The sequence below is a fragment of the Lissotriton helveticus genome, chromosome 7 (assembly GCF_964261635.1).
Source record: "Lissotriton helveticus chromosome 7, aLisHel1.1, whole genome shotgun sequence".
Taxonomy (NCBI): Eukaryota; Metazoa; Chordata; class Amphibia; order Caudata; family Salamandridae; genus Lissotriton; species Lissotriton helveticus.
The window spans coordinates 980243833-980259539 of NC_136068.1; the positions used below are offsets into that span (position 1 = coordinate 980243833).

The window sequence follows — 15707 nt, forward strand, 5'->3', positions numbered from 1 at the left end:
CACCTGGTCCGATCATTTTATAGTCACCTTTCGACTTACGGTAGAGCATACCAATCAATTTCTACCTAATTTGGGGGATAAATTTGAGTCTAGAAATTGGAGCAAACTTGATATGGCTCCCTTTAACCACCATTTAATGGAAACCATGCCCTCTATTAATCACACTTCGAAGACCGACTTAGGGACTATCATGAACTGGATTTCTAACTCAGTGGATATTTGTATTCCTCTGTCCACTCAGAAGGTGAAAAATCACTGTCCCCCGGCCCCCTGGTACTCACCCACTTTACAAAAAGTGAAAATCAAGTATAAAGCAATAGAGAGACACTGGAGGAAAGACTATGCTCCAGAATCTAAAGTAATATATAAACAATCAATCAGAGAATATCATTCTCTCTGTAATATTGCTCGGGCAGAGTACGTCAGTACCACTATCTCGAGTGCTCAAAACTGCCCTAAAGTCCGGTTTAATTTGGTTAAGGAATTGTCTGGTATGGCCTGTCAAGCTCCACAATTTACTTTATCAGACTCACAATGTGAGGAGCTTGCAATATTTTTCCTTGATAAGGTGGAACAGATCTATTCTAGATTAAATATTCCTACTGGTTTATCAAATCCTGAAATTCAGTCAATGGCTCTGGTTGAGAACAGTATGAATAAAATTGAACACTGGACACTATTTGACACGATTTCTTTGAATCGTGTTTTTGATAGTGTTAAATCAGGTTCTACCTGGGATCCGTTGCCCATTACTATATTGCAAAAAATGCACCCTTCAACTCTAGATCTGATTAGGGAACTACTTAATGCCTTTTTACGTGAAGCCCTGATACCTCCTGAATGGAAGCATGCGATGGTCCTTCCATTGTTCAAGAAGCCTAATGCTGATCCAGCTCAGCTTTCCAACTTTCGACCTATTTCCCTGCTCCCAGTTTTCTCCTTGTTATTGGAGAAACATGTGAACTCACAACTAACTCACTATGTGGAGTCCCATAAGCTACACCCATCTCAATTAGGGTTTAGAGAAGGGTACTCGACTGAAACCATACTTTTGGGAGTGAGTGAAATGTTGGTTAGCCATTTGGATGATGGAGACACCGTGGCGCTCATATTGTTAGACCTGAGCGCCACATTTGATACGGTGTCCCATACTGTGCTTCTGCAAACACTTAGATCCATTGGCGTGACGGGAGTCGCTCTGAAATGGATAGCAAATTTTCTGTCCAGTCGCACATTTCAGGTTTCTTTCTCTAAAGCAGTTTCCAAAGTCCATGCTTCACCCTATGGAGTGCCACAGGGCTCGATTCTCAGCCCTTTATTGTTTAACATTTATGTTAAACCATTGGCTGATATTGCGGAGGAGACGGGGTTGTCAATGGTTTCCTATGCTGACGACACTCAAATTGTCTTCTCCCTTTCTGCTAAAGGAGCCTTTGGGCCCTCCTTTCTTCAAGTCGGATTGATTAAAATCATGCAGTGGATGCAGGTCAATTTGCCTAAGCCTAATGGAGAAAAGACAGAGGTGCTCATTCTGGGGAAAAATAAAGAACTCTGGGGCCCCCAACATTGGCCTCCTGAATTGGATGTCACCCCTCAGCCCACTAAACAAGCCCGCAATCTGGGTTTCATAATTGACGATCAGCTTTCAATGAGGCCTCAAGCCATTAAGGTAGCTGCAACTTGTTTCGCCATTCTTAGATGCCTCAAAAAGATTTTTTATGGATGCTGCCGGAATCTACAAAAAAGAACTGTCATCCAGGCTTTGATTACGTCTCGCCTGGATTACGGCATCATCCTTTTTCTTGGAGCTACTAAGGAGGTGATTCATAAGCTTCAAATTGTTCAAAATGCTGCTGCCCGATTGCTCTGTCAAATTCCCAAATTCTCTCCTGTGTCTAGTTCCTTACGTGATCTCCATTGGTTGAAAGTGGAGAATCGCATTAAATTTAAGACCTTAACCTATATGTACAAGATAAAAATGGGTAAGGCCCCCCAATATCTGAGATGTATTGCTCAACTGTACGTTCCTCCTCGTTCCCTTCGTTCAGCTAGTCAGACTAAATTTGTGGTCCCTAGATATAGATTATCTAGAGTAGGCGGTCGCTCCTTCTCTTATCTAGGGCCTACTTTGTGGAACTCTCTTCCTTTGTCTTTAAGAAATGAGCCTAGTTTTGTACACTTTCGTAGGATGTTGAAGACCTGGCTTTTTAATCAACAGGCCTCCTTCCGTATTTGTCTCTGACCTCTGCAGGCGGTGCCGGGAAACCTTTGGGTAGCTGTGCGCCTTATAAAATTAAATAACATAACATAACATAACATAACATGGCTTGGCAGTTCGGGTTGGACTGTTCCCATGAGGCACAGGGTCAAGACTGATTTGCATATGGCCATGTCTGAACTGGGGTGGCTTGGTGAGCAAATTAACAATGGATTAAACCCAGATCTGTGACTGGGGTGAATGTTTTGCCATTGTGCAACATTCTGTCCATCATCTTGTGTGTTTTGCTGTTAACCCTATGAGGGAAGGGTATGCCCAGACGTGGGTCTCGTGCTCACTACGCCACTGGAGTCAAGCTATCCTGGCTGAAGACGGCTAAATATGCGACGATGTCAAGTATTTACAACACCTTTGCTGACATTGTTGCACCTTTCCAAGACCTCCCCCTAGGAGAACGTTGGGGTATTAGACATGCATCTTAGCCTGGTGGATGCATTGACACCCCTCCTGAGTAAAATCTATGAGAAAGAAAAGGGATCCAAGAATAATCAACCTGTATTAGGTAATCCCTGGTATAATAAAGAGTGCCGATCAGCTAAGACCTCCCTGATCCAGGCAGTAAAGAACAAAGATATACAAGAAATAAGAGATAGGAGGCATGTATATAACAAAACTCTTATTGACACAAAGAAAGCCTGGGATGAAGAAATATGGTCTGATTTACTTGCTGCAGCAAAACTCAGGGATCAGGCCACCTTTTGGAGTTTAATATCCAAGGGAAACAAGACAGGCAGGAGCCCAAAAGACCTTTTTCTAGATGAAAAAACATGGGTTGACCACTTTTCTAAGCTCTATTCATACACCTCAGGGGGGTCACTCATAGTAGAAAAAGAAATAGAAGTAGCATCAAGGGCACCTATTTTACATTTTGATCTGGAGGAGACTATCCAGGCAATACAGGCCATTAAACCAGGAAAAGCCCCAGGACCTGACAAGATTCCTGACGATCTATTAAAACATGACGTAGAAGTCTGGGGACCCTATATAAATTTTCTATCTAATTCAATACCAGCAGGTACACCAATTCCTGATTCATGGAAAGGGGCTGAGATTGTCACAATTTTAAAAAAAGGAAATCGGCACGATCCAGGAAATTATCGCCCTATTAGTTTAATCGATATTTTACAAAAAGTTTTTGCCAGACATATTTTAAATAGACTTTTAGAATGGATGGAAGAGTCCCACGTATTATCAAAGTATCAAGCTGGTTTCAGAATAAGAACAAGTACCACGGACCAAGTTTTTAGATTTACATGTATTTGCTGGAAGTATATCACTTTAAGGAAGGGCAGGCTGTATGTTGCTTTTATAGATTTGAGGGCTGCCTTCGATCTAGTCCCTCGAACCCTATTATGGGAGACATTAAAAGATATAGGGGTCCCAGGTGAATTACTTGTCCAGCTGATTAAACTCCACACAGGGAATTATGCTAAAGTAAGATGGGGACCAAGAGGAAAATTATCCAAGGCTATACCAGTGAGACGGGGTGTGCGACAAGGTTGCGTGTTGGCACCCACGCTTTTCTCACTGTATGTAAATGATATTCCTAACTATCTGGGTAATTGTAATCATGACTCCCCAAAACTTGGGGGTGAAGCTATAACAGCATTATTATTTGCTGATGATACTATTCTTATTTCCCAGACCCCTAAGGGACTCCAAAGTTTAGTGAATTCATTTAATAACTACTGCGTGGAGAAAGGTCTGGAAATTAATTCAACCAAGACCAAATACATGTCTATAAACCTGCAAAAAACTTTTAGAAAGAACCTAGTTTTAAATAACCAAAAACTGGAATATGTGGGAAGTTTTAACTATTTGGGAATTATGCTAGATAGCAAACTATCCTGGAAGGGTCAGCTAGAGAAAAACAGGATAATGTTTCGCCAAAATTTACTCCCAATACTTAAAAGGCATGGAGATAGCCAGTCTAAGGCTATTTCACCTGCCTTGGAAGTGTTCACAGCCAAGGCCCAATCAGCGACACTTTACGGGGCCGAGATTTGGGGTCCGTTTTGCAAAAAGAATTTTGAACCGGAGGAAAACAATTTTATATGGAGATTACTGAAAATTCCAACCAGAACACCCCTAATACCGGTATTTTTGGACACCAACATTAAACGTACTGACCACTAAGCAGTTTTAAGACCTTTACTATATTGGATAAGGTAATGGACCACTCCAGAGCTGATTAATTATAGAGATGGTATGGTAGAGATCATGCAGATTAATGGGCATAAGAATATCCCCTTGCTAAAACACATTTCATCCTGGGTGAACAAGCTAGGTTTAACTTACTACTGGGAAGAGCCCTCAAGATTGACACCTCTCTGCAAGAAGCTCTTAAAGTCCACTTTCTGGTCCTACATGAATAATCAACTACTACATAGTTCATCTATGGGATCACTCACCCTGAAGTTCCTAACATTTAAAGATGACGCTTCTTTCGAACCCTTTATGGATGAGATAGGCCCCCCGCTAGCGAAATCTTTATTTTTAAAATTTAGATATGGAATATTGCAAATAAATGCATATACGTCTAGATGGAGGGGCTCCAAAGAAAATGACTTATGCACCCTTTGCACGTTGAAGGCCAAGGAAAATGATGTCCATCTACTTTTCTTTTGCCCAGCCTACAAAACTGCTCGGGACCGATCGATCCGACCCCTGTGTAGGAATTTGGGTGTAAGGATTTGCAGTGAAGCAGAACGTATATTGAAGTCCAATACCTCGCGATTGGTGGTATTCTGTACAAGTAGATTTTTGCATAAAGCGTACTTGACTAGGAAGAAGGTTGGATTAAAACTCTGGTTACATAGCCCCACATTTAATGAATTTCGAGAATAGGAATATTTGCACTTGCACTTTATAAAAACGGATTTTTTTGTAATTTACAAAATGCCTGGCTTTTGAATGAATTTTAATGTATTTATGATATCAGAGGGTAGGTTTTATGGCGTAAATTGATCATGTGAACAAAAATTGTATGACTATTTCTACCCCTAAAACTATTGTACCTGACCTATTGTAAGATCTGTTATGTAAATTGTGTGTAAACATTTTTTTTATTGTTTCTTTTATGGCTAAAAATAGCAGAAATAAAGACAAAATGAATGAATAAATGAGTAATATACGTGCTCTGCAATGATGAATAGAAGGAAACAGAATAATGTAATTAATATTTTGAGAATGTTGAAAAAGATTAATACTTCAACCAATGTGCTGATAACAGAAAACAATATGCTTGCATACTAATACTGTAATATAATGTACTCATAGTTAGCGTATACTACCCTAGTGTGTCTAAGGGGAGGGGATCTGCTGTTCTGATGTTTAAAAGCCTGCATCACTGTGACCCATCCTAGCCAGCTTCTGTGACCTATCCAGGCTAGGTTCTAAGCTCCAGCAAAACACCTTTTGGCCCCCCACCTAAAATTATCTTAGAGCAGGTGACTGTTCCTTGCATACTCATGTGAGCGCACAAGGGAATATTAAACTGTGGATAAGAGCTACCTTACTCACTTACCTTATATATATAATTATCAAGTTTTAGAGTCAAAAATGTGTTTTAAATGTTGGTTTTTATTGTTAGTTATACAAAACTGCAAATATAGGGGCGCATTATCAAGGTTTTGCGATGCCCTTGCGCCACACAAGGGGGGCATAAAACCTAAATGAGCTTTATCAAGTCACGCAAGGCCACCTTGTGTGGCCCTGGGTGGGTTGGTAAATCTAGAGTAACACAAGGCAGTGCAAATCGCTGAATAGCGTTACTCTTCGACAGGGAGGCGTTCCATGGCCACCCATGGATTCTGATACAGTTGCAAATTTACCAACGTTGGTAGACTTGAGAATGCATCAGAATTATACGCCTCTCCACCAGAAACGCAACAAGAAGAAATATATTTATTTCTCCTCGTTGTTTCCTCTTTCTAAGGCGCTGCATTCTGCAGAACACTTAGAAAGAGGAAAATGCTTCTGAGGATTGTTTTGATGCAGGAAGGTGCCCCTTCATGCATCAATACAATCCTCTCTACAACGCAGGCTTCCTTGCAACATGAGGCAAAGGTGCCTGCGTTGGTGCAAGACAGTCAAAAGTGTGCCAGCGCTAGGAAAGGACAAGAGTGAGCCGTATATTGGTAAATATGGCACTTTCCTCCCCTTTCACGCAGCCCAGAAAGGTGGCTCGATGCATTGCACTGCATGAAAGAATGATACATCTGCCCCTAATTGTACAACTAGACTAAATCTTGATAGACCCGACACCTGTTTTGCTTCAAGCTGGTATGCTACTGAGTTTTATGGAGTCAAAACAATATTCTTCCAGTTGTGTGTAATAATATGACCGAAGCCTCTTTCAGGACCTTGGAATAACCTCCTGTACCAATCATGAATAAATTAGCTCATGCCATTTTGGCACTCGAGATGTATCTGTTTAATCATCCAGTTTTCCACTCTCTATTTGCACAAAGCACTTGGATGCCCCAAGGCCTAAACAGCTATGTATATCTCATGATGATGAAGCCCCTGAAAGCAGTTTAGGCTTGCAAGAGATATAGGTACATACATTGATGAACTCTTTAACCCCTTGGCCGCAGCGGTAATTCCGCTGCGGCGCTAGGGGGGGCGGCACGGCGCACCCATGCTCGTGACGGAACCACTCCGTCACGAGCCGCGGTGGCGCTGTGCTTGTGACGGAATGGTTCCGTCACGGCCCCGCCCCCGCCCGCCTAATAGAAAGCTCAGCGCAGGTTGCAAAATCAGTGCCGCGCAGGCGCGGCGGCTGGCCCGTGACGGAACCATTCCGTCACCAGCACAGCACCACCGTGGCTCGTGACGAAATGGTTCCGTCACGAGCATGCAAGGGGTTACATGAGGACAGAAGGAATAAATTCATCTACCACCATTACACTGAGCTGCAAAAGCTGCATTCAATGAGTAAGACACCAATTCCAAATCCAAATAACACAGCATTCGCTAACTAATGAGAAGAAAAAGCGGTGTTAAACAGTGGGTAAGCACAACTGAAGAGTGTGTTGGGTGTTCAGGGCAGTGGTACTCACGGCTCTTGGCCAACTGATCTGACAACATCTTCAGCTTCATCTCAGTATTGAAGTCCTTTAGTTTGGTGATCTGGCCATGTTGCTGGGCTACAAAATAAACAGTGGCGACCTGGCCAGCCAACAGCAGACCCACGAAGACCGACAACACCGACATAATTGTTCCCCGACCACAGGAGACCCTGAAGGACACAAGGAGTGAGAGGGAGGAGAGAATTAGAGGTACAGAAAGATTGAGAGGCGAGAAAAAGTTGTGAGGTAAGTAGGGCGGATGTGAGCGCAACAGAGGAAAAAGGGGTGTTGATTGGACAAGTAAGGAACGAGGAAGGATAGACAGGGTTTTAGAAATAAGAAGGACAAACAGGGAGAAGTCATCCAGCGAGAAAACAAGAAAGCAGAGCTAGGAGATATGAGAGACATTGATAAAACATATGATTATTTTCGAACTTAATAAGTTAAATAATGAAAAAAAGCTGAAACTGTTGTTTCTTTTTAATATTGAGCAAAACCAAAGGGGATGATGGACGGAGTGTTGAACATTGCACGCACTCACCTCCAGTCAACTGATCTGGGTTTAATCCATCATCATTCTTTAGCTCACTCCGCCAACCCAGTTCTGCCTGAACTGGGGTGGCGGAGTGAGTTAAAGAATGATGATGGATTAAACCCAAATCAGTTGACTGGGGGTGAGTGCTTGCAATGTTCAACACTCCATCCATCATCCCCTTTGGTTTTGCTTTTAATATTGAGGCCATGTATTTTTACCCACGTGGTGCTGCCTCACGTTATGTACTGCAAGAAGACAGAAGGATTATATTGCAAACAGATGGCAAATTATGCAGATATTTTTAATATAAATATGTAATCGTAAAGTGGAGAGAATATTTCAGTCACATGTTCTCGCTGTCTCAATCAATTTTTGGGAATAGCCTATTACCTGTGATCCTTCACAATAAAAAAACAGAAATGTGACCATGGATTGAATGCTATGCTATTTACTACCATTGTTAAGTGTGAGGAGGAGCCATGACTCACGAGTCGTGAACCCTTGAGTGAGTAATGATGCACCTCTCCTTCCTCAACAATAAACAGCATAATATACACTGCGTATCTGCATACATGGTTTATGCCACGGAATTTTTGCATGTGCATTTGTATTAAAAATGTACTCAATCTAAACCAGAATCCAATGGGTGAATTTTGTTCAGGAAGCTAAAATTATAATTGTTTTTCTTTCATCTCCGCCATGATAGCATGATTCATTTTTGCAATAATCTCTAAGTTAGCTTGGCTGCATGTTTGTAAATGTCCATTATAGTAAGGATTGTAACTTTGTAAAAACAAACATGCAGTCACCAGTACATGCTGATTACACTCAACAAAAATCAGGGTAATTAAAGAACATTCATCCCCCAGCCGTACTCCTACCCCACAGACATATACATATGGGTAAGGGTGTTTTAGGGTTTATGCGTAGGTGAAGGTATTGTGTGGAATTTGGGTGGCAAGGGTATTTTTAGAGTTTAGGGGGTGAGGGTATTTGGGTGGTAAGAGTATTTTTCGCTTTTATGGTAGGTGAGGGTATTTGGGTGGTAACAGTATTTTTAGGGTTTAAGGTGGGTGAGAGTATTTGTATGGTAAGGGTATTTTAGGATGGGTAAGGGTATTTCGGTGGCAAAGGTATTTTTAGGGTTTTGGGTCGGTGAGGGTATTGGAGTGGCAATAGTTATTTTTAAGGTTTAGGGTAGGTGAGGCTATTTGGGTGGCAAAGGTATTTTTAGGGTTTAGGGTGGGTGAAGGTATTTGAGTGGCAACAGTATTTTTAGGGTGGGTGAGGGTGTTTGGTTGGCAAGGGTATTTTATGGTTTAGGGTGCGGAGAGTATTTGGGTGGCATGGGTATTTTTAGGGATTAGAGTGGGTGAGGGCATTTGAGTGGCAAGGGTGTTTTTAGAGTTTAAGGTGGGTGAAGGTACTTGGTGGCAAGGGTAATTTTAGGGTTTGGGTTGGGTAAGGGTATTAAGGTGGTAAGGGTATTTTTAGGGCTTACGGTGGGGAAGGGTATTTGGGTGGCATGCGTGCTTCTAGGGTGTGGGGTGAGGGTATTTGGGTGGCAAGGATAATTTTAGGGTTTAGGGTGGGTGAGGGTATTTGGGTGGCAAGGGTGTTTTTAGAGTTTAGGGTAGCTGAAGTTACATTTTTGTTGAAAAAGTATGCATGTAAAGGCATATGCGTGTTAAAGATTTGATTGATAAAGACATGCGTTGTCAAGGCAGTTGTATGGAAATGGCCTTGTTGTAAAGGCATGTGTGTTAATTGTATGCGTGGTTCCGCCATTCAACATTACTACGAGAGTTATTTCCATGATTAAAATAATTGTTATATACTATTTGTGAGGAAGTAAAAAGGGTTTTTTGATGTCACTTGCTGTACTGTGGTAATAAACTTGAATTTGTGAATGCAAGTCTATGAGTATAATTACTCTAACTAGCATTTGTATTGGTCCACATTTATTTTCACTGCCATGGCATCAGAGACAGAAAGGAGTAGATTTACTAGGTGGATTCTCATGGAGCGCAGTGCAGCAGCCACAAACGCTGCGCTGCATGAGAAGGAGATAGCAAGAGAGCGCCATATGTCTCTCTACTCCCCCCTCTCTAGCGCCAGCACATACTTTACAGTGCAGTATACATACAAAGTCAGAAAAGAAAGGAGAAATTAAAGCATTTCTCCTTTATAGTGCCTATTTGAAATGGGCACTATTTTCTGATGCTAAACCCTGTCTACTTTTTTAAGTAAATAGGGCTTAGCGTCACAAACCTTGGGTGGTTGCATGGGAACGCCGATGCACCAGCCATGTTCCCCCCCTCTGGCGCTAAGTAATGCAAAGCTGTGCTATGCGCTCCTTTGTGTTACTTTCAAGTTATTTTCCAGCGTAAAACAGGTTTTACACTGGAAATTAAATAGGTGAAAAAAGATTTAGCCTCGTTTTGCGTCACTTCAGTGAAGCAAACACGGCGTTAAATCTTAGTAAATAGACCCCAGAGTGTGTGGAATGATAGAATTACGAATCTTAACTCCACATATATGTACCTTGACACTAAATATATGCTGTGTACACACACACGCCCACACCCACACCCACACACACACCCACACACACCCACCCACACCCACCCACACCCACCCACACACACCACTCACACACACACACACCCACCCACACACCACACACACACACACACACACACACACTCACACTCACTCACACTCTCACTCACACTCACTCACACTCACTCTCACTCACTCTCACTCACTCTCACTCACTCTCACTCACTCTCACTCACTCTCACTCCCTCACACTCACTCACTCTCACTCACTCACTCACTCACACTCACTCACACTCACTCACTCACACTCACTCACTCACAGTCACACACACTCACTCACTCACTCACACTCACTCACCCCCACACACACACACACTCACTCACACGGTCAAGGTAAGCCTTGTGGCATATATACAGTGGCACTGGTCATACGTCGTTGTCTGACTGCCATATTCTGACTCATGTTATATTTTTAAGAGCTCTTCCTTTCAGTTTACAGCCTCCTGAGGAATTACTGCTTATTTCCTGATGCTCTCATAAGGGCACTCCTTACCCTTTGCATATCCCTTTTGGCTGCCGAAAATCTGCCCGCACCGTAACGACCATAACGGATGCAGTTTCTGAACTGGACCCTCTCTCTCTGTCATATAAGCCATTGAGAACTGAGAACCTCTCTCATTCAGAGCCCACTAGTCAGTGATACTTCATATACTTCTGTCCTCTGGGGTTTCCATCTCCTTAGAAAATTTCACTTCCCAGTCGGATAGGACTACATATCTGGGGGCTTATTTACAAGTACTTTGCGCCGCTGGTATGTCACTTCTTCTTATATTATAAGTGACACACTGGCGTCACTAGGGGCTTGTAAATAAGCCCCCTGGTTTCAAAACTGCTGATTTGGGAGAGAAGGAGGAGAATGGAAAGGATGTGGCAGTAAATGGATTTCTAAGGTTGGTGAGGGTCTTGGGTGTCAGTAGTGGAGGGTTGAGGAAGAGACTCACAATGGTAGGCGAGAGGACCAAAGGGCTTACATGGGGCAGAAGCCCTTAGATGGCTGGAAAAAAAGACTCAGACCTATGATGGACTGGAAGAAGAAGACCTCTTTTGGCTGACTGGTGAAATGATATCTGTGGTGGAACTCATAGACAGGCAGAAGCACTCTGGTTTCCTTAAGAAACAGCGAACTTCTAAGGGCTGAAGAGCAGGAGTATAACTCTGATTGCTGGGGAGTGAGAGGATAACTCAGATAAAAGCAGAAGAAAGAAAGAAGTTATCTGATGGTAGAAGGGGCGGTGAAGACCACTTGATAGCAAGAGGGGGCTTCCAATGGGTGAAAAGAAAGACCGGAACGGATCTGCCTGGAGAGAGGAAGAGGGTTCCAATGGCTCAATAGAAGAAGAGTGTATCTACAGTGGCTAACAGCTGAAGTAATTGGGCCGCACCAGGATACCAACCAGTACTTTAGTTTTCTTCCCCGGGAGCACTTGGGCTATTGTGTGAAGGCATCATTAAATCCCCCTGTTTTCATTGGAAAGTCCGACTTTCCACCGGCACTAAGCGAAGACTCCCCTCCCATTTGAAAAAGCATAAATCCATGCCAGCCGTGGACCTCTCTCTAGGACTTATGTGTTTAGAGGGAAAACTGACACAGATAAGCAGAACGCAAATCTGTTTGCTTGGCAGGTCGGCTAGTGTATTTTTATTATGCGCTTCTGATTGTACTGCACATCTTGGGACAACAAGAGTCTCCAAACCCCCAATTTTCCAGAAATGCTCCAGGGCCTCCTCTACCATTGACCTGGGCTGGGGGATTTCAACCGTGGGTATCTAAAGACACCAAGACCTGCTCACATTCATGACAGCCCTGACAAACTGAAGAACATCACAATTACTGAATTGTGGTTTTGTTTACAAAACATGTGGTTTCATTCTGAATAAGCTTTATATGGATAAAAGTGACAGAAATTATTAGTATAAAGCCAAATCAATAATACAATTGTGTTACCCTGTGAACACAATAAAAAGGATAATCACTTGGAGTTTGAATAATATGATTACCCAACTCTAGGAGAATGAGTCACAACTGAGACAAGCAGGTTAGACACTTTGCATCTGGCACTAAATCACCTCACCTAGAAGACAGAATACTTTACAGAGATTTTAAAATAGGCTGTACTTATCAAAGTGGGAGCCCCACCCCCAGCGAGAGAACTGGAGCCACCCTTAGGCCTGGTAGAGAGTTCTGTGGTAAATGAAAGCTTTCAAATTCTGGAGCAATCTCTAAACACGCCAGCTGAATTTACTCCATCAGAAGCATAGCACTTAGGAGGAAATTAAGCTGATGTTTTTTTTAATATGTATTTAGAGTCATCGGCCACCTCCAGAAATTGGAGGAGTTCCAGTTAAGACTGAACTTGAAATCGGGCTCTTGTCTTTGCCACTTTAACTAAACTCTGCCTGACAACAGGAAGGTCATGGACGACCAGGCTTCTGATTGGTCAGGCAGGGGATTTCCAGTCTTCTTGGAGCTCTCTTAAATATTCTCCCTCTGTGCATTAACTGTACAAACAAATAAAGGTTTTGACTGCTGCGGATACCAAAGTGACCAGGCCATATATTTAACACTGCACAACTGTTTTTCATACACGTACGGCACTTGACCGCATTTTGCAGGTCCATCCTGATCGCGCCCTAGTGTCTTTTTATGGTTTTAAATTAGCAAAGAACAAGTGCAGGCCCTGGGCAAAAAAACACTGTTCTATTTTCTGCAATACATACACGACAATTTTTAATAACCCAGAGAACAGGAGGTGTGTGTGGGGGGGGGGTGTTAACAATACAGATAACAAACAGTACAACAGTAACACTAGTGATAGCATTAATGCCACAACTAATTTTAATGAAGACAATATTAACAATATCCATACTAATGATTTCAATACTATGATAAATACTATTAAAAGTGTACAACTACTTATAATAACGACACTGCTACTCATCAGGGTGATCACGAATGCTATTAAATACGTGTTGTCAGGAGTTCTCACACCCATGACAAAAGTATTAATGAAAAAAACAACATTATTAATACTGTCTGCCATGGCGATGTCGCTTTAATTAAAAGATGTTGATACTGTCCTGAAGAACGGCTCCAGGGATAGTGAGTGATGAGGCGGCATTTGGCATCACCACCCAAGCCCCTCTCCTTGCTTGGGGCCAGTCACACATTTTCAGACCTAAGAAGTAGGCATTTCAAAAGGATGTTTCTGTCTTTGATTAATATCATTTCAGTGAGGAGCTGAAGCCCTTGCATTCCCTTCCTCGCCAAAGGCTTCTCTTTTTCAACAGGTTATTTGCGATGTATTGGTTTCAAGCAAGAGGGCGACGGGTGGAGCTGGGGGGGGGGGCAGGATGAATCCTGTTGCAGTCCTGAGTCCAAGCACAGTTATCTCACAACTACAGCCAGGAGACTTTCCATCCCCACAAGTGAAATGCACCAGCAGAGTGGACTGGCCTGGAAGAATCCTCAAGCATTGACAATACCAATAGTTCTGGGATTAATAAATTGGCTGATTGATGCCTACTGCGTCATCATGAAACAGAGATACATAGGAGGGAGCCAGTAGGAGCGGGCACTGAGAGATCTAGTTGTAAAGTAGTCACTCATGCAGATCAATTCAAGCACTCGAATGGAGGTGGAAGGATACATCAAGCAGCCAACAGTATTTAGCACGAGATGAATACTCCCAATGGCTGAGCTAAAACGTCGTTCACTAAGTCTCAAGCAAATAGCTGAAACATGGTTGGAAAATAAAACAATGGCTCAAAGGGATAGAACAAAAACCCACTCCATGTATATTGTTAGCAATAGGTGGAGAGGAGTTGGCCTAACGACTAGGGCAAGGTCGACCTCGAATCTGGGGAACTGGGTTCGAGTCTCGACAATGACGCTGAACATCAGTGTGAATCTGGGCAACTCACTTAATCTCCCGTGCCTAACAACAATGAATGTGTGTTCTCATTTAATGTAACTGGTGCTGTGTAAAGCGCTCCGATACCCGATTCGGGTCAAGTTCACGCTAAATAAAACTCTGCACTAAAAAAAAACCCAGACCTAACAGCAAGTGTTAATTTCGATATCAGTCGTGAGATGGGGGCAGTCACGCACTCTTTGTCACACTCCATCTTCCTTGTCGGCCTCTCTCTCTCTGCACAAAGGAAGAAACAAACATGTGCTATTCTCATCTCCTCTGGCGATTGAATGTAAACCCGTAAAGCCACTGTGGAAGGCTGCCCTGCCCCTGCTGGACGATGTTATGAGTTGGCACCGATGGGTACTGGTGGGCAGAGTAAAGCGGGCACAGGTGGGCAGTGTAAGAAAGGGCACTGTAATGAGATGGCACAGGTGGCAGTATGAGTATGAGGGTTTAGTGGTCAAGGTGAGGCGCTGGACTAGCAGTGGGTGGCATCAGAAATAAGTGTCCCTAAATTGACACCCTAAATTCTCCCAGCCGAGTACTGACGGGTTCCTTGACAGGGTGCGCGCACGGAGTCACATCAGACCCGCTGGCAGGTTTAAACCCTTCTTAAGCAAGAGCTGCGTTACTGCATACAGGATGCATCTTTGACAATGCATAAAATAACAAAAACCAGAACACAAGCTGATACAACAAGCTAGTGGTGAATTCCAGCCATACGTACCCCCGGGGAGCGGGCTCGCCCCCCACGACGGAGGGCATCTCCTGGTTGGCCAGTAGGTCTTGGCGCTCTTCAGCCATCGTCTGTGCTGGTCCAGTTACTCTCGTTCTCGCGATCCGTGCAGAACTAGCTCTCAAGTTGTGGGCGGCAGCCGAAACTTTTGGTGGGTCGACGCTAACACAATGGGGTGGGAAATGAAAGTGCAGGCGTCTCATAAGCTGTAAATTCCCCCTGCCTGCCTCAGATTTAGGTTCAGGTGCGGGAGGAGCCGCTCCCATTGGCTGCTTGGCCGCATCACTTGTTTCTATGTAGGGAGAGCTCCGATTGAGCCGCTCACGGACCCACGATCTGTGTATGTGGCGCAGCGACAGGAGCACCAGAAACAGACGGCGCGCAACTCCTGCTGACGGCAGGGGTGTAACACAGGCTCCTGCAGGCAATGCGGCGCAGGGAGGCCTAGTCCTCCAGGGGCGACCCCTGCCCTTCAAAGTGACCCCATTCAGCCCATGTTCAGTGAAGATATGGGAGACACACGGTGGCCCTCAATCTGTATTACTCCACT

General features: G+C 43.5%; 1 protein-coding gene across 2 annotated transcripts in view; it reads right to left on the minus strand.

Moving 5' to 3' along the window:
* The window catches only part of CD74 (CD74 molecule), a 106752-nt gene extending 91260 nt beyond the window's left edge, over nt 1–15492 (minus strand). The window contains exons 1-2 of one of the 2 annotated variants that reach the window (XM_078653597.1): nt 15149–15492; nt 7342–7520 (exon numbers count right to left, since the gene is read on the minus strand). In XM_078653597.1, the coding sequence (XP_078509723.1) occupies nt 7342–7520; nt 15149–15423 (454 nt within the window). In that variant the 5' untranslated portion in view covers nt 15424–15492. The remainder of the gene's footprint in view (nt 1–7341; nt 7521–15148) is intronic. The other variant, XM_078653598.1, reaches the window with a different exon arrangement.
* Nucleotides 15493–15707: the final 215 nt, after the last annotated feature.